Source organism: Pteropus medius, unplaced genomic scaffold (genome assembly GCF_902729225.1).
Source record: "Pteropus medius unplaced genomic scaffold, Ma_sr-lr_union100, whole genome shotgun sequence".
Taxonomy (NCBI): Eukaryota; Metazoa; Chordata; class Mammalia; order Chiroptera; family Pteropodidae; genus Pteropus; species Pteropus medius.
Window position 1 is genome coordinate 4,226,174 of NW_024355990.1, and position 23,867 is coordinate 4,250,040.

General features: G+C 58.2%; 2 protein-coding genes and 1 long non-coding RNA gene across 3 annotated transcripts in view; 2 read left to right on the forward strand and 1 right to left on the reverse strand.

Annotated features, from left to right (window-relative positions):
* The window catches only part of EXOC7 (exocyst complex component 7), a 93,743-nt gene that overhangs the window by 41,655 nt on the left and 28,221 nt on the right, over window positions 1-23,867 (forward strand). Inside the window, exons 12-19 of the mRNA XM_039859521.1 lie at window positions 1,351-1,589; window positions 2,302-2,410; window positions 4,044-4,155; window positions 4,620-4,807; window positions 5,031-5,093; window positions 6,058-6,106; window positions 7,863-7,973; window positions 13,215-13,272. Coding sequence (XP_039715455.1) covers window positions 1,351-1,589; window positions 2,302-2,410; window positions 4,044-4,155; window positions 4,620-4,807; window positions 5,031-5,093; window positions 6,058-6,106; window positions 7,863-7,973; window positions 13,215-13,272 — 929 coding nt within the window. The remainder of the gene's footprint in view (window positions 1-1,350; window positions 1,590-2,301; window positions 2,411-4,043; window positions 4,156-4,619; window positions 4,808-5,030; window positions 5,094-6,057; window positions 6,107-7,862; window positions 7,974-13,214; window positions 13,273-23,867) is intronic.
* Window positions 10,594-16,736, reverse strand: LOC120600175 (uncharacterized). Its single transcript, XR_005652129.1, has 2 exons — window positions 16,576-16,736; window positions 10,594-11,467 (listed from the first exon to the last, which is right to left on the reverse strand). It is a non-coding gene; the product is annotated as an uncharacterized LOC120600175 (long non-coding RNA).
* Window positions 16,742-21,329, forward strand: FOXJ1 (forkhead box J1). Its single transcript, XM_039859522.1, has 3 exons — window positions 16,742-16,880; window positions 17,911-18,568; window positions 20,306-21,329. The coding sequence occupies exons 2-3, from the start codon at window positions 18,080-18,082 to the stop codon at window positions 21,071-21,073; spliced, it is 1,257 nt and encodes a 418-aa protein (XP_039715456.1). The 5' UTR covers window positions 16,742-16,880; window positions 17,911-18,079; the 3' UTR covers window positions 21,074-21,329.

A 23,867-nucleotide genomic window follows, 5' to 3' on the forward strand; every position in this document is an offset into this window, starting at 1 on the left:
ATAGACAACCAGGTACTGCCCTCCTTTAGATGAACACAGATTTGCTATTCAGAAGGTGGTCCTGGGATAATCAGCTAGCTATTCGAGGAGGAAAAGTCAGTTTAGCACTTTACTCCTTACCAGATACCAAGTTCCAGATGGAGTACCTAGCTAACTATGTTAAAAAACGAAGCCAACTAAACAGAACGTTAAAAACCTAGAGTAAATTATAGATGACTTTTTGGCTGACTTTGGATGGAGGAGGTCTCTCTGAGCTTAAAAGCAATGGAGCATTACAAAAAGAGGATATGCAGATTTTACCACATAAAAATTTTTTAATTCCAAATGTGTACAAGTTGGCCCAAATGAAAAGGCAAAAAACAAATCATTTAAAGAAAAAAATGTATTCGCAATATTTACATCAGAGGAAAGGCTAATATCTTTGCATAGTTTACGAATAATATAATAGATAAATGTACAAAGGATACAAAAAAAATTCTCAAAAGAGGAAACAGCTGGTTAACAGTCTCTTTTTTTAATAAACCACATTACAAATCAACAATATGCAAATTAATGTGAGATACCATTTCTCACCTTTCAAATTTATGAACTATTTTAAAAATAACCCTGTTGGCAGAATCAAATAGATTTTCGGTACTGCTTGTAGGAGCGTAACTAGAAAGATCACCGAAAAGAATAAACAGCTCTATATATCAAGAGCCTTATAAACATTAGTATCTGGTATCTAAAGTCTAAAAATTTAATACCAAGAAGGTAATCTGAAGAGAAGAGATTTATGCACGAAGATGTTCCTCAAAATACAGTTAACAGTAGGAGATGCTGACAGAGTTAAATGCCTGGCACCAGTGGACAGTTAGGAAACTCACAGTATCTACAAAAAGGAAAATACGCACCCGAAGGAAAATATTTCTATTTGGTGAAATAAGCAAGGTATGAAGTTGTTATTTACAGATCGGTTTTAACTGACCATGTAAACACTACAGAGAAAAACGTTGGAAGAAAATACACCAGAATGCTAATAGAAGTTATTACTTTGGGTGATTCAATGACTGATTTTTTTCCCCCTCTTTTCTACTCTTCTGGAATTCCCAAATTTCCTGTTATAATTTTCTATTACCATCAGAGAAATCAACATTACGAAGTTCGTCTATAAGCCGAATCTAGGAATAATACATCGTGGTTCTCTGACATTTTGTCTTTCTTCGGCCTCTGGTACAGGAGCTTTTTTGACAGACCCCCCCAGACTAGATGGAAAAGGAAATATTTTTCCAGTGCAGAGTGAGAAACACGATCGCACCATAACTCGAAGAGCATTTCGTTAATTTTGCAACCTGTCTCTGATTCTCCTAGTCCTCAGAGAACATTCCTCCGGGTTATGAAGTGGTGTCTCTCCTGGAGGCCCTCAATGGGCCCCTCACCCCGTCCCCGGCGGTCCCTCCACTCCATGTGCTCGGAGACGGCCACCTGTCAGGAATGCTGCCCGCGTACAGCCCTGACGGCCAGCTGCCCCCTGTCAGGACGCTCTCCCCATTGGACCGCCTGTCCGACTGCAGCAGCCAGGGACTCAAGCTCAAAAGGAGTCTGTCCAAGTGAGTAGCCGGCACTCAGCGGTGCTGGCCGAGGTGGGGGTCCCTGGGCGGGTGCTTCCCTCCGCCAGGCACCTCCTCAGTGCCAGCCCCCGTCCTGGATCCCGTGGGCAGCGTGGACCCTCTGGGCTGTTCCTGGAGCTCCATGTTTCACTGAAGACTTGAGCTAACGCCTTGGGGGAAGGTCATCCCATCCCTCAGGAGAGGAAAATAAGATGGCACGTGGGTACTAGCGGGGTAAGGATAGGCAGATCCACTACGTGGTCTGTTTTGGGGAGGAGGGGTGTGGTATAGAGCACAGGACAGCGTTAGGGTCCTTCAGGCCCCTAGGGGGCGTCTCTTAGCCTGGAAGTCTGAAGGGACCTTGTGATCTGTACCTCTTAAGCATCTAAATCCAATTAGGTGCCAGTCCTGATAAGTTTTCCATGGCAGAATAAAGGAGGGATCTCACAGATGTAAATATCGAGACCTTAAAAGTGTCGGTGGTTTTGCCCATTCCGGACACAAAATTATCGAAGGAGCTAAAGAGAACTCAGATTTCTGACACCCAGGAGAGGTCTCGGTCCCTTCCTCGTGCTCTTCCCCTCCTTGCTGCTTCTTAAGATCTGAGGGTTCCCTTCCCTCCCCCTCACGGTCTCCTTCCTGGGATGTCCGCTCGGTGACTTCCGTCCTTTAAGCGGGGGTCGGCTTAGCGGCTTCTCCCCGACTCGGGCAGGTCCATCTCCCAGAATTCTTCCGTGTTGCCGGAGGAGGAGGACGAGGGCTCCTGCAGCGAATCCAAGACTCACCTGTCTCAGGGGTCGTCGGCCCAGCAGCTCGGACAGGTAACCGGCAGCATCCTCCCTTCCCTGGGCGTGGGACTCCGGGTCCTCGCCTCCCGCCCGCCTGCCTCATCAGGCCCACCTGCCGTCATGACACTGTGTGCGACAGCGGCAAAGGATTTGTTCAATCCATTCATTCATTCATTCATTCGACCACGTGTGGAGCCCGCGTTACACACCAGGCCCCACCCTGTATGCCAAGGTCGGCAGCAGTGAGCAGACGACGGGGGCCCCTGCCCTCAGCTGCTTATATTCTTGATAGTGGGGTGGAGGGGGACACAAAACACAGTGAGTGAAAAGGTACCCACATCAGATGGCGCTGTGGACCAGCACGACAGATAAGGGAGAGCGTCGAGGCCAGGGGCGGGCTTGATAGCTTCAAAAAGTGGCCCATGAACAGAGCCAGCTATGCGGACGTCTGAGAAAGGGGGGTTCTAGGCAAAGGGACAGCAGGTAGAAAAGCCCCAAGGGGGACATGCGGGGAGGCCAGTGAGGAGGAGTAAACGAAGGTGGGGTTCCTCACTGTGCACCCCTCACGGATTTCATTGCATCCACTCCTGGCAAGGCCATGAGCCAGGTACTGTGCCGCGTACAAAGACGGCAGGGTGGTTCCTGTCCTTAGGAGCTCACGGTCTAGTTGGGGAGACAACACGTACACAGATAATAGCATCGTACCGGGCACATAGTTGTTGCTCAGTTAAGCGTTTGTTGAATGAATGAATGAATGAATGAATGAATGAATTTGACTATAGAAATCACATGCACCCAAAACAAGGACAATACAGTGCTGTGGCAGAGGCATGAAAGATTGTGTCACGGGGAGGAAACCAGAAAAAGCGTGAGGGAGGGGTAGCATTTGAGCTGAAGCTTGCAATTCTCTGGACATGAAGAGAAAGGTGAGGGAAACCTTCCAGGTGAGGGGACAGTACATGCGAAGTCACAGGGCGGGACGTGGGGGCTCCGAGCAGGCCAGTGGTACCCGAGAGCTTCGCTTCCTGAGGCCCACCTGCCTGAGGTGTGAGGATGGACGGGGCGGGAGAGAGACCGGGGCAGGAGCCAAGGGGGGCGGGAATGCCGGAACGAAGATGGAGGAGAGACGACAGGTTGTGGTGACAGAAGCCACAGGACTCTGCATCTGCTGGGTGGAGGGCGGTCGCCTGCCCGGGTGACTGCTGGGGGCGGGCGTGTCAGGAGCCCGTTGCAGGAAAGGGTGGTGTTTGCGTTAGAACTAAGCCAGCGTCCAGCGGAGAAGCCAGCAGGCAGTGAGGCTGCTGCTGCTTTTCTGTTTTGTTTTTTTCTTTTCCTTCGGAGGGAAAGCTGTTTAGAATCCCGGGGAGACCTGGGGTGTTCCCGTGTCACAGCTGCTGGGTGACCTGTGTCACCTGAGCTGCAGTCTTTGTCCCGCCCCAGCAGATGCTGTGCCTGGGGCAGGATGTGCTGACTGAAGTTCGCACCTCCCCTGGGAGGCAGCAGTTCCAGGCCGGGGCTGGTGAGAAGGGATGACACAGAAGCTCCGCCTGCGACTACGAGGACCTCAGTCCCTCGCAGTGCCCCTTTCCTCCTCCTCTTTCCCCACGCCCCCTGCCCTTTCCCCTCCCTCCTTCCAGCCTTTGACTTGTGCTTCCTGCCTCCCCAGGAATGCGACGTGACCCCAGACAGTGAGAATCTGACCTTGTCATCATCGGGAGCCATCGGCCAGTCGTCTTGCACGGGGACGCCTCTCTCTTCCACAATTTCCTCCCCAGAAGGTACATGAGGGAGCAGGGAGCAACGGCATGTCCTTCCCCTCGGCCCAGCCCACAGCGGTCCCACTGTTTCCTCCGGAACAGACTTGGGGGCAGCGAGTTAATCCCTAAGGGGTGTGACTGCTGAGGTCCCAGTGAGAGGGAAGGGGGCTTGCTCTCCTGCGAGGAGTGGGCGGTCTGGAGCCGGGGGAAGCAGGTGCCTTTCGCAGCCCTGCCCTTCTAAGATTCCCTTTACCACGGTGGTGCCGGGGAAAGCACACCCCTGGTCCCGAGGCTGAGCCCCGAGCTCTAAACTGTGAAGGAGCAGAACTGTGGAGAGCCTTCCATCTAAACCCCGTCCAGGTGAGGGCCAGGCGAGGCCGCCGTGGTCCTGGCTTCGTGGGCCAGGGAGAGGGCTCTGCTCCTCATTCCGCTCACGGGGGCCAAGGCTGACCTCCATCTCCTTCCCTCACCCCCTGTCTCCGAAGACCCTGGCAGCAGCAGTCTGGCCCAGTCGGTCATGTCCATGGTGTCCTCCCAGAGCCAGCACTCCCAAGTCAGCACCGACACAGTGTCCTCCATGTCCGGCTCCTATGTGGCCCCCGGCACTGAAGAGGAGGGAGAGGCTCTCCCTTATCCCCGGGCCGCCAGCAGGGGCCCCTCAGAGGACGGAGAGGTAAGGGAGGGCGCGGGGACGTCCCGGGTCGCTCGCTGGAAGGCTGCCAGGGACATCTGCAGGGCCCCCGCCGCGCTGGGCAGGAGAGCCACGGAAGCGAGGTCCTTCAGACCTGACCGTTTGGCACCGCTTCTGTCCCGAGGACGTGGCTCGGCTTTGCCGCCAGGCCGGGGGGTCGGAACAGCCGATGGTCTGGGCCTCGATCCTTGTTGCTCTTTCTCAGGTGATGCCAGTGACATCTCCCGACAGCAACTTTGTCGGCCTCGCTGAAGAGCAGGATGCAGAGGTAACACCAGTGGGGGACAGCCGTGTGTCCTCTTCATCGGAAGGACCGTTAGTGCTGGCTAGGGAGGCAGACAGGATGGGTTGTTCCAGAAGAAGCCTCCCGAGGCGGCCCTCTGGGATGGGTCAGGGGCGCGGTGTGGTGTCGGGGGTGGGGGAGAGCCACACTCTCCGGTCGTGGGCGATCCGATTCGCAGAGGACGCCGGGGTCAGTGTGACCCGCGTGGAGTGGGTTCTAGAGGGACTTCGGACCTTGAGAATTTGTTTGTCCTTCATTCGCTTAGTGAGTGTTTACACGGGGTGACCGTCGTAGGTGCTTCCTGGCACTGGGGGCCATAAGGACCCGGGTGACCTAGTTTCCACCTGCCCCTCGCCCTCAGTACCCATCGGGAGCCCTGTCCAGGGTGGGGACAGGACTCTAACTCAGCATGAGACCTGCCCTGACCAAGGTGTGGGAGGTCCGTGAGATGTCCAGGCCACACTGAGGATCCTAAGGGACTTCGGAAAATTTTACGATCTCGCCCTTTGCTTTCTCACTGGACACCGTGTATGTCCACCTTAGAAAACAATGAGCTAAACTATGACCGAGGCTCTTGCTGACATTTCGTCCGTAACGTGCCTGTGACCAGGTCCCTACAGGTCGGTCGTGCCTCTCCAAGCCCACCGCCTCGGCTCGGCCTCTCAGGCTCCCCAAACTTGACCTAGGCCCTGGACTTAAACGCTCTCGGGAAGAGCGGCTCTGTCCTCAGCCCACAAGTGTACAGTTGACCGTCGAGAACAGCCCAGTTCCAATCCACGTTGCTCCAGGCTCAACCGTACTTTCGACCCATGGTTGGGACTAACTCCACGTGTGCCAGGGGCCGACTTACGTTACGTGTGGACTTTCGACTTCCTGGGTGGGCGGTGGCCCTGACCTCTACATTGTCTACTGTGCTCGACGGGCTCACAGTGCCTTCCTTCTGCTGTAGGGAAACGATGTCACAGAGGAAGAGGACGGATTGCCCACGCAAGAAGATGGTAAAAGACCTGGTCTTTTGCTCCCTATTACGTTCGTTTCTGGGGTGTTCTTTCAAGGGTACAGCCGGGGTCACTGGGGAGGGTTGGTGGCACTGCTCGGTGGTGTGCCGTCGGGGAAAGGTGGTCTTCCTGATGGCGTAGGAAAGCGAGCGGGGACCCAAGGACCGTGGTGGCCTTCCTCGCTCTTCCCGGGCTTAGCCGCGGCTGTCAGGGCGAGGTGGCCGCAGAAGAGGCAGGCAGTCCTACGTTTGCCCTGAGTGGGTTCGGGAGCTTCCGGGGTAGCTCCCTTCGCCTTCCTTCCTGCTGCAGCGTTTCAGCCGGGCCCCCCAGAGCCGCCGCAGCATCCCCGAAGTTCAGCCGCCGCAGCAAAGCAGCTTCCTCCACGGGGGACACAGGACTGTTGTTAGGCAGCTGGTTTGGTTCTGGTTTAGTGAAGAACACGGCGCACGTTTCAGTAGAGGGATCCTGGGGAGGCGCGGTAAACACGTTCGCAGCTCAGCTCAGCGTAGACAAGTGTTCTGTGGCTGTGGCAGCGAAGTCGGGCCTCAGCGGTATCTTCAGTTGGAAGAATGTTGTTTCTAGTCCAACTAGAAGGAATGGACCGCAGAGCAGGGGGGTAGGAAGATGGGGTGGGGCTGGGAACGTCCTACCTGGGGACAGACACCACACATGCCAAGCAGCAGCCTGTCCCCTCCCCGCTCTGCTGCTCTGAGGCACCTCCCGCAGAAGGGCACCGCCTCCGGAGCAGACCCAGACCCCGGCCCGGACGCAGATGTCATCCTAGTTGCTTCTGCTTCAGCACTGGCCGTTGCTTGGGGAGTTCAGGGGTGCGCATGCGGACTTGACCACTCTCGCCTGGCCAAGTAGCCCTGAAGGAGCGGATGGCCGCCAGGGCTGTGCCTCCGCCTCTCTCTCTCTCATGCCAGCCCGAGACGGGGTTCGGTGCTTCATCGACGAGGTGAATGTCTTCAGTCCTCAAGGCTCCCTCTGCGACTGTCCCCACCATAGAACATTTGCTTCTGACAAGCGCAGGGCCCCAGGGGGGTCCCACCTGACATTTGGTGGCCCACCCGATGGACTTAGGTTTCTTTCTCTCCCTTTCACCAAGAAAAGATTTAAAAAAAAAAAGAGGAGCTTGAAAAGAAATCACTTCGAAAACTTTCCCCTTTCCCTCTTACATGTCTGTAGGTTTCTGGTCAGTCCCTTAAAACATACTCAGTATAACAAATTAAGTCTCGCAAGAGAATAAATCATAATTTTGAGAACGTGGTGATTCTGATTTGATATGCAAAATTATGGAACCCGAGACCTTTAACTGTTGTTCTGTGTATCATCATTCGCAGAGCCGTGTGGTCACAAGCACAGCCCCCAGCGCCCGACAGACACAGGCAGGAGCAGAGTCACTTCACCAGTGGCGTCCCCAGCTTTTCCCAGCCTCGGGCAGAGCTCCGCTCCGGGCCACGCTCCCTGTGGGGCCTGCCCTGTCCCGCAGCCGTCCCCAGGGGTCTGACTCTCTACTGAACAACGGCTGGAGAGGGGCCGATTAGGGAAACAGCAGGACAGCTGGAGAACACAAACACGCCCACACGATTCGATTCCTTTATTGTCCACTCTTTACCCACTTAATTACTGTCTTTTCTTTAACATATGCTTTGATTTTTTTGTGTCTCCATCCTTAAGATTTTTTTTATTTTAAGGACAGCAAAGCAGAGAACAATACAGCCAGCCCCGTCTAACTGCATTAACTCCGTTACAGGCCAGAGGACATGCGCATTTCTAGGTATGGAGTGTGACAATAACAATGACTTTGACATCGCAAGCGTGAAAGCACTGGACAATAAGCTGTGCTCTGAGGTCTGCTTACCCGGTGAGTGGCAGTCTGCTGACCATGAACTTGGTGGGAGACGCTCCCCTACTCACACCCCTGTTCCCACCCCGGGACACCCATCTCCTGCCCTGCAGCTCCTGTGACAGGCCATGGGCTGTGCTACCCGTGGCTGAAAGGAAGTGAGGAGGCCTCAGGACAGTCCCTGAGTCTGGTGCTCTGAGGGTGACTCAGGACGGGAGGAAAGGAACAGTTCTTCCTCTCCCTCCGACCTGGCCCGACCGGCCCCCGTCCTCACGGCCTTGCAGATCCCATGGCAGGCCGCCTGGTCATTTTCATCAGCAAGGAGTTCGAGGCAGACACGACCTCTCTAGGGCGGTGCCGGAAAATAGCCTGAGCATCCGTAGCTCCTGAGAGGACTGTGTTTAGTCAGGATCAGGGAGGAACTCGAAAGCCAGCATTTGTAGGGGAGCGAACGGCTCTGTGACCCCGGGAGCTCTGGGTTACCAGTTGCATTGTACGTATTAGATCTGGATCCCAAAGGAGAAGTCAGGGGTTGAGGGTGACTGTGCTCCCTGCAGCCCTAACTTCTAATCTGATCAGTCAGGGCTGTCAGCGTGCCCCCACTTCTCCCGGCACTAACCCGAATCTCGGCCGATGCCTTGCAGAGGAGCCACATTAGCCACACGTGAGCACCGACCTCCTTGCACCCCGTGTGCTCATTCAGGGGCTCACGAGCCACTTCCGTGAAGCCGAGCGGGCTAGGTCCGCCCCGCCCCTGCCCCTCCTGGTCTCACACTGTGGCGTCTCTAATCTCTCACACGTGCCCCGAAACGGAGATGCCGTTCAGCTTCAGAACAGCCACACGAGTCGTGGGTCCAGTGCTTTACTCGCTCAGCGAAGTGCCCGGAGGCGCTGCGGCAGCGCGGCCTCCTGGGGCTGTCCCTGTCCACCCCCCTGTGTGGGGCACGGGTCCTCCCACGCCCGGGCCCCGCACAGGCTGTGGCGGGGGCCGCACTTCTCGGGAGATGCTTTCTCCAGCCTTTCAGAGGGCTCTTGGGTCATGTTCTGTTCAGGTCTGGCCTGGGGCTGCTGGGGCCCAGGGCTCACTGCTCTTCCTGCCTCCCCCCGCCATACCTCGCTTCTGTCTGTCCATTTGTTTCTCACGTCTTTTTTGCCAAGTGTAAATCTGTCTGTCTGGTTTGTCCGTTTTTTTGAATTCATTTGTGTTATCTAGACTTCGTGTGAAAGTTCACGTTCACTCGTGCCAAGACCGTCCTCCCTGGCTACGCCGTGCCCGACGCCAAGCTTGCGGGGCCTGCGCACACCCCCAAGGCTCTTGCTTAGGTCTCCATTGCTAACCGGCAAGGGCCTGTGTTCAATATACGAAGACTTTCCAAGGAAAAAAAAATACATATATGAATTCCTGTTCCAGAAAAATGGGGGTGCTTCTGTGCCAGGGTTACCGTGAGGATGGGGTTGGGCGTCCTTGCTCACTAGCCGGGGAAGATGACATCTCCGCCCTGACTCCGCCCTGTGTCTGTGGCAGCTACATCGGCCTCTGCTCACTGGGCTTGAAGAGAGAATCTAGGTTCCCGCCTCCCTCGAGGGGCTGCCCCACCCACCCCCACTTTTCGGCAGAGGGAGCTGCTGGTAATGGTTTCAGCCGACTGTGCTGGTGGAAATTTGAGCTTTTTCCTTCTGCTTCCTCCTCTTCCTCACTCCCTCCGGGCAGCCCGCTGTTCAGTGTTCCACTCGTGGGATTGTGGGAGAGGAGCGAGACCCCGAAGGGAGGGAGGACCCCTGAGCCTCCCGGCGGTGGTCTCGGGAGCCGGCCGACCTGAGATTAAACTAGGTTCACACCAAATGCGTGTGGCGGCTGTCGGGAGAGGGACTCGGGTGTGCGCGCTGGAGCTGAGCCGTCGCACCCTCACCGGAGGCCTCAAAGGCCCCGGCGTACGGCAGGAGGGGGGAAGCACAGCTGCTCTCGGGGAGAATCTTCCTCTGCTTCCGCCCGTAGCATCGGACCGGCGGCAAAGTGCCGGGGACTCTTGGGACGCAGCTGCTGGGTTAGTGACAGGTGTTCCACTTTGGTAGGGCCCGTGGCATGAACGGGCCTCTCCTCCCCCACCTGTAAGGTCGGTCTTCCGTGCTATGACTGAGATACCCGCAGGCTGGCTTGGCTCATGTTCCCACAGCATCACCCCTTTACCGAGGGCCGATGGGAAGCGGGGCGCGGGAGCACCCCTGCTCTCCCTGTCCACACACCGCCCTCCGCGTGCTCGTGTGTGCTCAGTCAGGAGAGCCAGCTGGTGGCAGGGACCGCACGGGTCCCTATGCTCACCATGCTCATCAGAGCGACGCTACGAGGCTGCCTGTGTCGTTCCGGCCCCTCTTCCCCTCGGAAGATTCTTGGGCCTCAGGACCAAGGGGGCCGGGGGTCGCGGGGTGTTCTGAAATTGTTCTGGAAAGTACTCAAACAGAGGAAATCTACGTTGGCAGGTACGGTGGTCAGCACTAGAATTCTGAGACCATGCGAAGTAGATGTGGCTCCTAGGAGTATGACGGACTCCGACACAGGTCACGGAATAGCGGTTAGGGGCAGGTGATAATTCTGTGAAAAGGCTCTGAGGGGGGTGTATGTGATGGAAAAAAGCAAAGATAATTTGGGTTTGTTATTGGAAATGCAAATATATCTTTAAATGACTGCATCGTGCAGGAGTGGGGTATATCCAATGAAATCTAAAAATACTTACAGAGACCTGAAATTCAATTCATTCCTCTCAAAAGGAGTGAATGACCCAAGACTAAGACGTTACTGGGAAAGTTTACGCTCTGTAGACACTAAGGAAAAATCCACATTAACTTTCTCTTTCCTCTGGAGAGAAACTCTTCAAGGCAACTGAACAACTTTAGCCCCTGAGTTTCCTCAGTGGCTCGGTGGAGGCAGGAAAGGGGTGTACGCAATCGCCCCCACCGTGCTTTCAAAATCTCCGTCTTCAGGGGCTCGTAATCTCTCATTTCGGATTCTCCCAAACGGGAATCGAATGGAAAGCGCCTCTATCTGTCTCCGGCAAAGGGTTTTCAGCCTCCAGCCTCCGTCTTCTGGCCGAAGGGCTGGAAAACATGGTAGCGCTCACTCAGGAAGTCTTCCCCAGCGTCCTGGGTTTACCTCCTGCGCCAGGCTCCCTCGCTGGACCGGGCAAGGCGGTGGGGAGCGGTGGCGGGGTTCAGTGTCGTCGTAGGGGAGGGGACACCGCAGAATGGAACGAGAGGCCAGGGAGCACAGGCTTCAGACCTGAGTCGTGAGGCTGTTCCAGCGGGAACCCGTGGTCGGCCCTGGCCAAGGATCCTGGAATGGTGGCGTCTGCAGCAAGGACTCCCGTGAACTCGGAGCAGGCCGCCTGTCGGCCCGCGGTCTCCCGGAGAGCTGGTGGTGGCGGCGGTGGTTCTGTTTTGTGCATGCATGTGTGTCTTCTCTCCTGTTCACCATTTGCTTTTGGTCTTTCCTACCGAACAGCCGCAGTTCCGGAGTCCTGCCCCATAAACATTGAGGAATAGGTATGAGATCTACCAAATTATATAAACAAACGAGCAACTCATTTTATCTGGGGTTCCTAACTTAAAGGGCAGCCTTGCCCTCTCTTCATCCTGTCACACTTAGAGGTGAAGAGCATGGCCGACCCACGTTCCAAACTAGTCCAGGACCCCAGGACTAGACCCCCCCAGATTCTGCCTGGGCGTGAGAGACACCTAAGAATTCCCCGTTCCCCTCACTTCTCTTCCCCCGGGGTCCATCTGCTCAGACTTATTAGAGCCTCAGGATGGATTATCACACCAGGACTTTTCTGGGAAATAAGCAGTTTATATCCACCTAATCTTACTGTTTCTGCCTTAGAGAGTTTCATGTCTTGGGCTGGCCTAACCTCACATTCACCAGCGTCCTGTCTCAAACACGAACACCCCCGAGCCTCAGGCCCGCCCTCCGGAGTGGGTCAGCCCCGCCCAGGAGGAGCTGAAGGCCTCAGGGAGGAGTCCAAGGATTCGGCAGTTTCCACGTAGACAGAAGTGGGGGGGCAGTGCAGGCTGCTGGCGGAGCCTTCATCCAGCGGGGGCCTGGGGGGGCGGTGCGGTCAGGAGGCCCATGGGGCAGAGAAGGAAGGGCCTTCCTCCCCCAACCCTGGAGCCGCATCTTTGCCCTGAGCACATGGCTGCTGAGGCATCTGCCTCTCCTCTCACAAGATGCTCTGGCTGCACTGGATGGAGCCAGGGCTGTGGGCTGGGAGGATGATCGAGGTGAGTTGAGGGGAGAGGTGAGGACGGCCTGAACAGAGCCTGGGGGCACTGGTCGTTGAGCACGTCCTGCTGGCTGTACCCCGCCCAGCACCCGCCCACACCGCCTAATTCAGTCCTCACAGTGATCCTGAAAGGTAGGAAGAAAAGTGACCTGCCCAGGCTGACACAGTGAGGTGTGAACTGGGAGTGGAGCCCAGGTGTTGACGGCAGACTTGGACGTAATCAGGGAGCGAGCAGACGGGGTGGTGATGGGTTGGATACACAGCACGAAGGAGAGAGAAGGGCCAGGAAGGGTTTGCCAGCATGGGCCACTGATGCTCCACGTGCGAGAGCGTGGGCAGCTTTGGGGCCGGGGGCGGGGGATGAGGAGTTCTGTGAGTGACACCTGTGGGACCCCCAAGCCTCTCAGACCGGTGTCTCCTGAGGTAGATGGCACCAGCTGATAGCAAACCTCAGAGATGTAGAGCAGCGGACGCAGGGGGAGGGGTGCAGGAGACATCACACTGTCCCCCGCAATGCCATTCTGTCCCTGGTGCCTGCTGGGCAGCCAGTGGCTCCCTGCTCCACCCTGGCTCCCACAGCAAACATTAACACGGGGGCCAAAGGAACAGCCTTTCCACTCTGCCCCGAGGAAGCCTCAGGTAGAGCCAGTGTCTTTTTTCTGTGTCCACCATGACACATAGGCCAATTCCTAACACACAAAATACAAAAGTGGATCCTAGGGCAAGTTCACAAAACAAGGAACATCCTGCGTGTCCGTCGGTGGGCCGCAGTGGCCGTGACCGCCTAGCCTAGGGGGGCCGGAGAGGTCCCCCGCACCTGGCGGCACCCACTTCTCCCACGCGATGTGGCCTGCACACGCACAGGAGTTTCAGGTAGCACGCATCCTGCCAGCTTCCGTGCCGAGCTCTGGGGCTGCCCTGCTGGAGACACCATCTGGACCTGGCCAGAGGTCCGGCGCCCGTAACCTCCCTTTCTGTCCCGCAGGCACCTGGCAAGCTGATGACAACGTTGCCAGCCGTCGGAATGCACAGCACCGGCGCTTGTCCAGCAGCCTGGAGGACACAGAGCACAGGCCCTGTGTGTGGGGTCCTTTGGCCGTCTGAGGGCCCCGGCCCCATACCAGGGCTGCACTCCTGTCCCACCCTGACCTCGCGGGACCGCTGGCCCCCTGGACATGCTCAGCGAGACACAGGGAGACTTTTATACCCGTGCGAAAGCCAGACTTTGAGATCAGCCTGCTCCTTCTCCCAGCCTCGTCTCCTTCCATGACCACGATCTCTTCCCTCTCCGAAGGGACCAGACGTCTCCTTTCTCCTCACGGGCTAAAGCCACTCCGTGAACTGCGTCTCGTGAGACTCTTTGCAGAGACTCTGGAATGTTCCCACCACATCTTGATCTTCAGGTGGAGCCAAGGTCTTCAGGCTGATAGTGCATCTTTTCTCTGCTGAGGAGTTAGACCAAGAAGACCCAGAGTCTGAGCAGCTTCATCACAGACACCCACCTGGCATTTTCTGGTTTCTGGGACACTGTAACCAGTTTGAAACCTCCAATTTGGGGTGGGGTTGGGGGCGACTCCGGTGAGAAGGGAAAGCCACATTGCGCCGTAAGTAGAGGCTCCCTCACAAAGCTAGAGGAGTGCCTTTCCCAAGGACAGGGGACATGGTGGCAACCGAAAGGCTGGTTGAACAAAAAGTTCTTGCTTCAGGTGGCCAAGCTCGTCTCCTGTGCCTCGTGTGTCTGTCTGCTTAAGAAGGAGGCCTCGACTCTGAGACTCCCCCATTAAATGAAACCCTGAGGAGGGTTTCTTAGGATCAGGTGCATTCGCGAAGGCCTGGGACTCCATCCTAAGGTGATATTTCAAAAAACACATTTTTTGACCACCTCTGTGCCAGGCACTGTGTCGGGAGCTGTCGTATATCATCACGTTTCATCACTAAGGCCCTGACAGGCGGTATTCTTATCCCTCCTTTTTGTTAATAGTTGAAGAAATAGTCTGAGAGACGGGTGGACCAGTTTGGTGCCCAGGAGCCCCAAAGGGAGTGGTGAGGCGTGTTGAGCTGGGGCCAGCAGGGTATGGGGAACCTGATGGCTGTGGCCAGGACCTTCACCTCTGGGAGCCTCCCCACCCCACGTTTTCCTCCCCTGCCTTCCAATTCTCCTGAGCCTGATAGGGGAAGGGGAGGTGTTGCCTTCCGTAGGCTCGTTGGAGATTTAGACATGTTCAAATCGTGTGCCCCACCCCGCCCCATCCCAGCCCAGAGCAGAGCATAGAAACAGAAGGCTAAAACAAGTCTCAACTGTAAGCCGCGGGTTAGACCCCTCTCGACACTAGTGTGATGGATGGATTCCGCACAGCTCTTGCACAGATGCTATGTCTACTAGCTTTTGGAAAAGGTGGTGGCTTAGTGGAGCATAGGATTGGGCAGCAAAGCTGGATACAACAGTTTGTGAGGCTGAGCTGTAGCGGGGCCTCGGGCTAGGCCCATCCTGATGGCCTGTCTTAGTATTCGGAATTGTCACCCTAGAAGAGCTTCTCGGGGCCACTTCCAAGACCTCGAAGAGAGCCCAGTGCCCAGGGGGTCCTTTGCACATTCTCTGTGGCCTCTGCGCACCACCAGGACTCTCATACTGCCTAGCAGTTGGGGCTCACGTCCTGCCCTGTTGTGCGAGATGGGGGCGGCTGTTGTTCAGACAGATGTGACGTGAACCAAGCTGGAATCTAAACTTCTGTCTTGAGTTCCCACATCCACCCTCTCTGAAATCCTGCAAAACTGTTGGTCAGGCCCCATTCCGTGTCCTTCCTTTCTCCCGACAAACTCCCAGCCCCTTCCATATTTAAGATCTGAGCAATAACTCTACTTCCTGATGTCCTTGAAGTTCGAACCCCAGAAACACCAGGGAATGGGCACCTCCCTTAGCCCTAGGGTGGTGGCACATGGACCCACCTCCTCTCCCAGCAGGTAGTATTCACAGTGTGGTGTTACCTGAGATGAAGGAGATGCGGGTAAACAGTAGCCACAGTGGCCAGGAACCCTAAGGGGAAGCCATTATCTTCACCCCTTCTGGAGGGTCTGTGTCCTCTTCCAGGCAGAGGCTCAGAAAGATTTTTCTAGGCCTTGGTTCCAGAACCAAGACACATCGGCATTAGAATGGTCCTTCTCTCCTCGTTTCTCAGACACTTCCTGTCCTCTCCCCACACCCCCTTGCCCTCATTTAGATCTTTGGAAGCAGAAATATCCCATCCAAAGGGGCTGGTCCTCAGTCAGCTGGATCAAGGAACGGGGCAGCTGCCAGCCCTACGGCCGCATCCATCATGGAGACAGTTGTGTTATAAGCAGTTGACCCAGAGAGAATAGGACAGGACCTGGCTTCTCACACGAGGGCACAGACTGGCGGCCTGAGACTCCTTCCCGCCACACTCGGGTCCGAGCTCTCGTATGGCCTTGGGCAGTGTGGCGATCCTGGCTTCCTCACAGAGCCTTTTCCCCTTCCCCTACCCAATTCCATCCTACTGGAGTTCATGCCCACGCTAGGGCATCTCCTGGGCACAAGCCCACACACTTTACGCCATCTCACCTGGGGAGAGTTAGTGTCCTGTTCCCTTGATGTTGGCACGCTTGTTGCTCACTTTGCTTTAGGATCTGCACACCTGGTGTGTGCAAGTGTGTGTGTGTACTGCTGTGCCATCTGTGTACCCCTGTCACTCCCTGGAGTTACACTCATGGGCACATGACAATGGGGACATCAAGGATGCAATATTTATGGATTGCTGCATGATTCTTAAAAATGAATAAAACTGTTTACCAGGGAAGGGGAGCTGTTAACTGCGCAGTTGGCCTATTTGTGAAAGTTTCTGTCAGACTTTGTCCAGCACTCACTACTTTTACTCAAGACGATCTGGGAGTGGGGGAGTGGGAGAGGGCAAGGGGTAGGGATGGGCATGGCCTAGGCGGGAGTTGATGTGCCATCCCCTGGGCATGGGGGGTGGTGCCGGCCCTCCCGCTCCTGGGCAGACAGAGGCCTAAACGAGGCACCCCCACCCTCGTCCTTAAACCCGAGAACGTCCAACACTGCAGCTGCTCAATAATTGAAGAGCAGAAAAGCTGGTGACAGGAGGGAGGCCAGGGGAAGGGAGGGGGAAGGACCACAGTCTCGGCGACCCTTGGTCCATCACTTAAAGGTTGGTGGAATTAATCGGACAAATGGCCCCGCTGGGAGAATTGGGCAAGTCCATGGCTTTTCCGAGTTGTAGCTATGAGCTCTGCTTCCTCAGCTCTCTAGAGAGGAGAGAGAGCTCTTCCTCAGAAGCCTCTGGAATGTCAGGGGTGGGGGAGAAGACGCTTACCCGGAAACTGGATTACCCTACCCGCCTTGGTGTGTCTGAGATCGTTGCGGTGCGGCCGGTTCCGCGGACCTGAGCGACAGGTGGCATCGGAGAGTCGGACCTGCCCGCGGGCACCGGAGCCGACACTCTGGGTCGGGAGAGAGGGACAGGCAGCAGAAACGTGAGGACGTGCCACTCGCAGCCCAGAGGAGAGGACAGGAAACCCCCGGCACACGGTTCCCGAGTCTGAGCCCGCTCCCGGCCTTGGCCCCCGCGCCCCGGGCGGTGTCCTGGGAGCCGACGACGCCGAGGAGCAGCAGGGGCAGGTAGGGGGCGGGGCGAGAGTGCGGTTCCCGGAGCGAACGGCCGGCCCGAGGGCCGCGGCCTCGGCTCGCCCCGATCCCCGCGCGCGGCCGCGGGGCGGGAATGCGCGGAGCCCAGCCGCGCGGCGGGTAGGGGGTTGGGTGGCGCGGGAGAGCACGGCAGAAGGAGGGAGTTCGAAGAGAGTTACCGCCAGAGAGAGTGGAAGGAGCCCGCGGTATCCATGGAGACGTGCCGGCCAATAGCAGCAGCGAAAGCTGTTTATGGGGGCGGAGCGTCGCCATGGCAGCAGGAGAAGCCTTTCGAGCGGCTACTTAATGCCGGTCCCGCGGCCGCGGGCGCTCAGAGAGGCGCCGTCGGGCGGGGGGGCAACGAGGGGCGCTGGCGGGGCCCTTGAGCTGGGGGCAGAGAGCGGCAGGGCTGGGAGGAACTTCTTCCAGAACCTTCCTTTGGCCTGGGCTGCGCTCTGAGCCAGGTAAGGGACGGGCAGGGCCGCGGGCCGCGGAAAGGGAGAGGCGTCGGTACCATCCCGCTCTCCCATCCGTCCTCGACGGTAGTGGTGGGCCCGAGGACTGACATCTGAGGAGTCTGGGGGCAACTCGCTTCTCGCCCCCCATAACTTTGTCCTGCTCCCTTCCTTCCCCGAGATCTTCTACCCTAATATCCCTTTTCAAAGATCAGACGACCAACCCCGCCTCCCGCCCCGTCGTACTGCCCTCCCGGGCTCCGTCGCCCCCGTTTCTCTGTGTCGCAGGGTGTGGGTGTCTGATTTCCCGCTCTTGGGGAGAAGGGGATGGCCTCGGATGCCTCGTCCCTCGTTTGGCTAATAAAATATCTCCAACCTCGAAGAGGAAAAGAAGAGGGAGGCCGCCCGCCCCTCTGGGGTCTGACCCCAGGGCACGGCTTCTGTTTCCCAGACCTCGGCACTCCGAGATCCTCCAGCTGCCAGGACGATTTTAGAGGAGCCTCCACCCTCGCACACGCCTCCCCTCGGGCGTGAGGGAGGAGTGTTCAGCTCCCGCTGTGTCCCCGCAGGCCCCACATTCGTATCCGGAGGCGGCGACCCCCGGGTTGCGGGATGGAAGCGCGCGTCCGGGAGGCTGTGTAACTGGAGCCGCGGGAGTCAGCGGGCCGGAGAGCGTGGCGGGCCACCCTCGGCTCAGCCCGTGGATGTTGACCACCCCCTCCGAGAGTCCCCGCAGACATGGCGGAGAGCTGGCTACGCCTCTCCGGAGCGGAGGAGGCCCGGCCCGAGGGAGGCTTGGAGGAGCCCGACGCCCTGGATGACAGCCTGACCAGCCTGCAGTGGCTGCAGGAATTCTCCATTCTCAACGCCAAGGCCCCCGCCTTGCCCCCGGGGGGCACTGACCCCCACGGCTACCACCAGGTGCCAGGCTCGGCCGCACCAGGGTCCCCCCTGGCGGCCGATCCCGCCTGCCTGGGGCAGCCGCACACTCCAGGCAAGCCCACGTCGTCGTGCACGTCGCGGAGCTCGCCCCCGGGTCTGCAGGCCCCGCCCCCCGACGACGTGGACTATGCCACCAATCCGCACGTGAAGCCACCCTATTCCTACGCTACGCTCATCTGCATGGCCATGCAGGCTAGCAAGGCCACCAAGATCACTCTGTCCGCCATCTACAAGTGGATCACGGACAACTTCTGCTACTTCCGCCATGCAGATCCCACCTGGCAGGTAGGGGAGGCGCGGGTTGCGGCCGCTCCCTCCCCACTCCCTTTCCCCTCTCCACTCCTGAGCAGCGTACAGGACTCAGGTCCCAGGTCCGCAGGCCAAGTATGGGCAGTGCAGCCAGGGCCCCAAGGGAGGAAGGCCATGGAGGAAGGACCTCCAAGGAGCCCAGGGCTGGAAACTGCCCCTCATTTGGCTTCAGAGAGGAAGGAGGGAGGATGTTCAAGGGCTTTAGAGGTATGAAAGCCGAGGTTCAAAGGGCAAGCACTTGTCACTCATCCAGGAGGCCCAGCCCAAAGACCAGGGCCAGACACAATCCCCTTGGGGGGGGAAGGCGGAGACTGAGGAACACATTTTTATCCCAAGTCCTAGAATTCCTAGACACTGCCTTGCCCAAGGACAGTTTGTCAGGACCTGACTCAGAAGTAGAAGCTGGAGCCTGGCCCCCCTGCCAAGCTCTCTGTCCTGCCTACATGCATTTGGCTGGGGGGGAGGGGAGTGCCATGGGGTGTGAAGGCCAGCTGTGTCCCAGTGGAGAGGTTGTGAGGCCTTCCTAAAGCTGCTGTCCCAACCCCCCTCCCAAACCCCTCCCCAGTTTCCTGCCTCCACTCCTCCCCCTCCTCTCAGGCAACCTCCCTAGGGGAACAATTACCTGAGCCAGGTGCTTTCCACTGGGGCTCTGCCTCCAGCACTGGCTTCATGTTCCAAGTCTCCGGAACCTGGCACAGAGCAGCCAAGGGGCCAGGCCACCGTGTAAACATCCCAGCCTTGTCAGGGGGTACCCATCCGCCCTGCCGCCCACATTTGGACAAGACTACGTACCTAGGAATGAGCTAGGCTAGATGGTGATTTGAGATGGGGCAGACATTGCCCTGCCCTGAGTATCTTCATCCATCATGATTGGGGGCAAGTTGGGGACAGAGGCTCTGAGGATGCCCAGATTCTTCCCTGGGGCATCTGTAGACAGCAGGCGGCAGGATTACAGTCCCAAGCTATTCCACACTCGCTTGGGCCCTGACTCCAGGGCAGTGCCGTCTGTAGCCTCGCTGAGAAAGCGGAGACCCCCACCCAACCCCACGCCTTCCAAGCCTGAGCTTTGGAAAATGGGCCCAGGAAATGAGCACTCTGCCCTTCGCTGGGTAATAATCAACTGGGGCCTCACAGCTTGGGGTGGGAGGAGGGGGCCACGGGCAGTTAGGGCCCAGGCCAGCAGCTGGCTCAACAAACAAGGAAAGTCATGAGATCCCGCCACACTTCATCCCTACACACACTCGCGCGTGAGCGCACACACCACACACACACACCCTCGGTTGCCCAGTGTCCCTCACCCTGAACCACGCACTTCACACACGGAGAGGGCCAGCCAGGACCAGAAGGAGGGAGATGGCCATCCAGGCCCTGGGGGAGCTGAGGCCTTTGGCCAGAGGCCACAAGCAGTGGGGTAAGGGAGGGAGGGCAGGACGAGGTGGCACTGAGAGCCGACCCGCGGCTCAGGGCTCGGATGACTGAGCAGGCAGATATCCTGGCAACAGGGAACAAAAGCCCCCGACAGCACTCCTGGCTCCGGGTGCCCTGTGGCTGGTGTCCCAGAGCCTCCCCGTTAGAGCAGTGCCTCCATCCCTCCTCCCTCATCAGAGAGGAGATGGTAGGAGGACACGTAGGAGCATTAGCAGCCACACGTCACCAACCCTTCCTTCCCACTCACCCAGCCGTCCTCTGTCTCTCCTCTCTCCCTGTGCCCAGAATTCCATCCGCCACAACCTGTCCCTGAACAAGTGCTTCATCAAAGTGCCTCGAGAGAAGGACGAGCCAGGCAAGGGGGGCTTCTGGCGCATCGACCCTCAGTACGCCGAGCGCCTGCTTAGCGGGGCCTTTAAGAAGCGGCGGCTGCCCCAGGTCCACATCCACCCGGCCTTCGCCCGCCAGGCCGCTCAGGAGCCCAGCGCTGCCCCATGGGCCGGGCCGCTGACCGTGAACACCGAGGCCCAGCAGCTGCTACGGGAGTTCGAGGAGGCCACCGGGGAGGCGGGCTGGGGTGTGGGCGAGGGCAGGCTTGGCCATAAGCGCAAACAGCCGCTGCCCAAGCGGGTGGCCAAGGTCCCGCGGCCCCCCAGCACCCTGCTGCTGACCCAGGAGGAGCAGGGTGAGCTGGAGCCCCTCAAAGGCAACTTTGACTGGGAGGCCGTCTTCGACACCAGCACTCTGGGTGAGGAGCTGGGCACGCTGGAGGCCCTGGAGCTGAGCCCCCCGCTGAGCCCCGCCTCGCACGGGGACGTGGACCTCACCGTCCACGGCCGCCACATCGACTGCCCCGCCACCTGGGGGCCTTCAGTGGAGCAGGCTGCCGACAGCCTGGACTTCGACGAGACCTTCCTGGCCACGTCCTTCCTGCAGCACCCCTGGGACGAGAGTGGCAGTGGCTGCCTGCCTCCGGAGCCCCTCTTCGAGGCCGGGGATGCTGCCCTGGCTGCCGACCTGCAGGACTGGGCCAGTGTGGGCGCCTTCTTGTAAGAGGCCAGGCCCCGCCCCACCTCCGGACAGCACCCAAGTCAGTGCCCAGACTGCCCCCCAACACAGGCCGATAGAATCCTACCGCCCAGGCAGGGGCTGGGCCAAGTCTCCCGAGGCTGGCCCCACGAGGCCACACGGTCCCTAGCCCGGGCTGCCCTCAGAAGACAGCCCAGGAGGCTGAGAACTGGGGCTCAGGACAAGAACTGCTGCCTCCCCACCCCAGCCCCCCCATACACAGTGTTTCATTGACCCTCATCTTCCCTTCGCCAGGGACCGGCTAAAGAGCCCCCCACTGTGAGAGCAGCGGCCTGGAGGGGCGCTGCCCTGGCCGGGGAGCAACAGGACAGGGCCCAGCCCCCAACCCCTCGGCTCCAGGCTCCCGGTGCTCCTCCTCCTCCCACCAGCACCCCCCACCGTAGCTGCCTCCCCGGGTCTCTATCAGTTCCCGGGTACAACAAATGCCTCTTCAGTGGGTGACCCCGTAAATTAACCCCTAGAGGCCTCTGCAGACAAAGCCTCCCAGGGGCTGGGGCCGAGGCGAAGACAGTGAATAAAGGCATGGGGAAAGCCAGAGAAGAGCTTGAGAGAAGCGGACGAGTGGGGAGTGCCAGAGTGGGGCAAAGAAATTTTCTCAGGGTGCTTCTCCTGGCCCCATCTCCAGAGGAATGGGACAGAGGGGTGGAAACTCTTCATTTTGAGCCGACTGGAGGCTGAGAGAGCAGCAAGGGGAGTTGGGGACCTGAGAGATGAGGGGTGGGGGGGGGAGCAGGGGCAGCCGAGCTGCAGAGGGGAGGGGACAGACAGACTAACGTAGTGAGTATAGCTATAGCTGAGGCTTAACAGGGATGCTGAGATGGCTCGAGCCACTGGGACCAGGAAGGGGGTGTCGCCCGTGCCCCTGCCCGCACTCGTGGGAGGGAGTGTCTTGCTCCACCCTGAGCCCCCTGGGGCTGCATCCCACATCCACTCTCCTGCCCCATGGGGCAATTTAACCTTTTTCATGGAACGTTATTTACAATAAATTTTTTGAAAATAAAATTTTTTTAAATCTGAAAATGGACCTGCTTGCAACTTTCTTCAGGAAAAGGTGAGGGACAGTTTAGGAGAGGGGACTTCAGTGACAAAGAGGACAGCGGGGAGGAAGGTGCGGGGGTCATGGAAGGCCTGAAGAAGCGCCTGCCCCCTGATGAATTCCCCACAACCTCTGTGTCCCCAGAGAAAAAGGGGTGAAGAGGCAGCCCTCAAGGGGTTCCCTGCAGGCTGGGCCTCAGTACCTCCATCTGCACAATGGGGAGAGCTGCACCCACAGCCCCCCAGGAGTATGCCTCCCCGGCCCTGGGGAATCGCACAGGCTGAGCTTGCCCAGGGCTCTGCTCATGCGTCCCCCGCTGCGAGGGCCTGCCTGGGCTTGTCTGCTGGAGTCTGCGGTCCCCAGCCTGGGCCCGTCTCCAGCACCTCCCTCCCTGGGTCCTCTCTTGGACGGACAAGGTGTGAGGTCAGAGGGCCCCGGCCCCAGGGCCCAATTCGAGGCTGGAGGAGGCGGGTGGCCAGGGCACCCCGAGTGTCCAGACCCCGCTTCCCCACTCACTCCCACGGGCAGGTCTGCTCTGCCAGGAACCAGCCCGCAGGGCTCTGATGAGGAGACAGAGACACAGGAAATGGGTGACAGGGGCACCTTTCAATCCCCTCACCCCAGCTTTGCCTGGAAACCACCTCCCCTCCCAGACCCGCAAACACACCCTCGTGCTTCTCAGCTCCTCCCCCAGCACGCACACACACACACACTCGCACATTGGCACAAACGGGCACTGTTCCTACACAATCCTGCCCGGCCTCGGCCTCCACGGATGCCTTTCTCCACCAAGCCCTTTTCTTCTCCTTCACTCGAGCTTGGCTTGAGGCCAGCCTGGCATTCCCTTGCTAACTTGCTGCTTTCACTTGCTAATTATTCCAAATATTTCAGAAGGGCTGCACACAGCGCAGGGCCAGCGGGGTTGGGGCCTGACAGAGCCCAGAAGCCAGCCCACCCCCTTCCCACAGCGGGCTGAGAAGGCTGCCTCAGCTCTGAGACTTCCTTTGCCCCACAAGCAAATCCTCCCTCCCTCCCCCACCACCCAGCAGCCTTCATCTCCATGGCCCCCAGGGTTGGGGAAACAACGGGACCTCTGGCCTTCTCCACTGGCCCCCAGGATCAGCCTCCAGCCCTGGCCAAAGGGGCAGAATTGACAGGTGGGGCATGCTGGTGTCCCCAGATCCACACCCTCTGCTTAGGCCATGCTGGGGGAGAAGGGGCAAGGTCAGGGGCAAGCAGAACCCCCCAAACAGAGGTTCCAGTTCACTCTTGGCCGCAGGGAGGAACAGAGGGAGCTCCTAAAAATCCCTGCTCCCGGGACCAGAATCTCTGGGGTCGGGGCCCTGGCATCAGCACGTTTAAGAGTTCCCAGAGGCTACCAAAGGCGAGAGGGCTCGGAAGGGCTCTGGAGCACAGAGCTGAGCAGGCAGCCTCGGGGAGATGGAAAGCGAGGTCCCTCCTACCCATCCCTGCTCTGGGCCGTGGCTGGGCTGCTTTATTAAAAAGGTGTTCATTTACCTCCTATTCACTTGTGGGTTCGAAGTAATCCAATCAAGATATATTTTGCAGCATCTAACAGTAAGTTGGAGGCATGATGCCCCATTAGTGAGAACTACTTTAGTGTGTATTTCCTTAGAGCAAGGACACTGCTACATAGCCCCAGTGCCACCTTCACCATCGGGGAATCAGCATGGACCTGGCAAGCCCCCCCCCACTGCAGAC

Bases quoted from the DNA above. Each gene is read 5' to 3' on its own strand.
- FOXJ1 (XM_039859522.1), top strand. From the start codon at position 18,080: ATGGCGGAGAGCTGGCTACGCCTCTCCGGAGCGGAGGAGGCCCGGCCC. The intron at 18,569-20,305 runs GTAGGGGAGGCG...CCCTGTGCCCAG, and splicing joins ATGCAGATCCCACCTGGCAG to AATTCCATCCGCCACAACCT.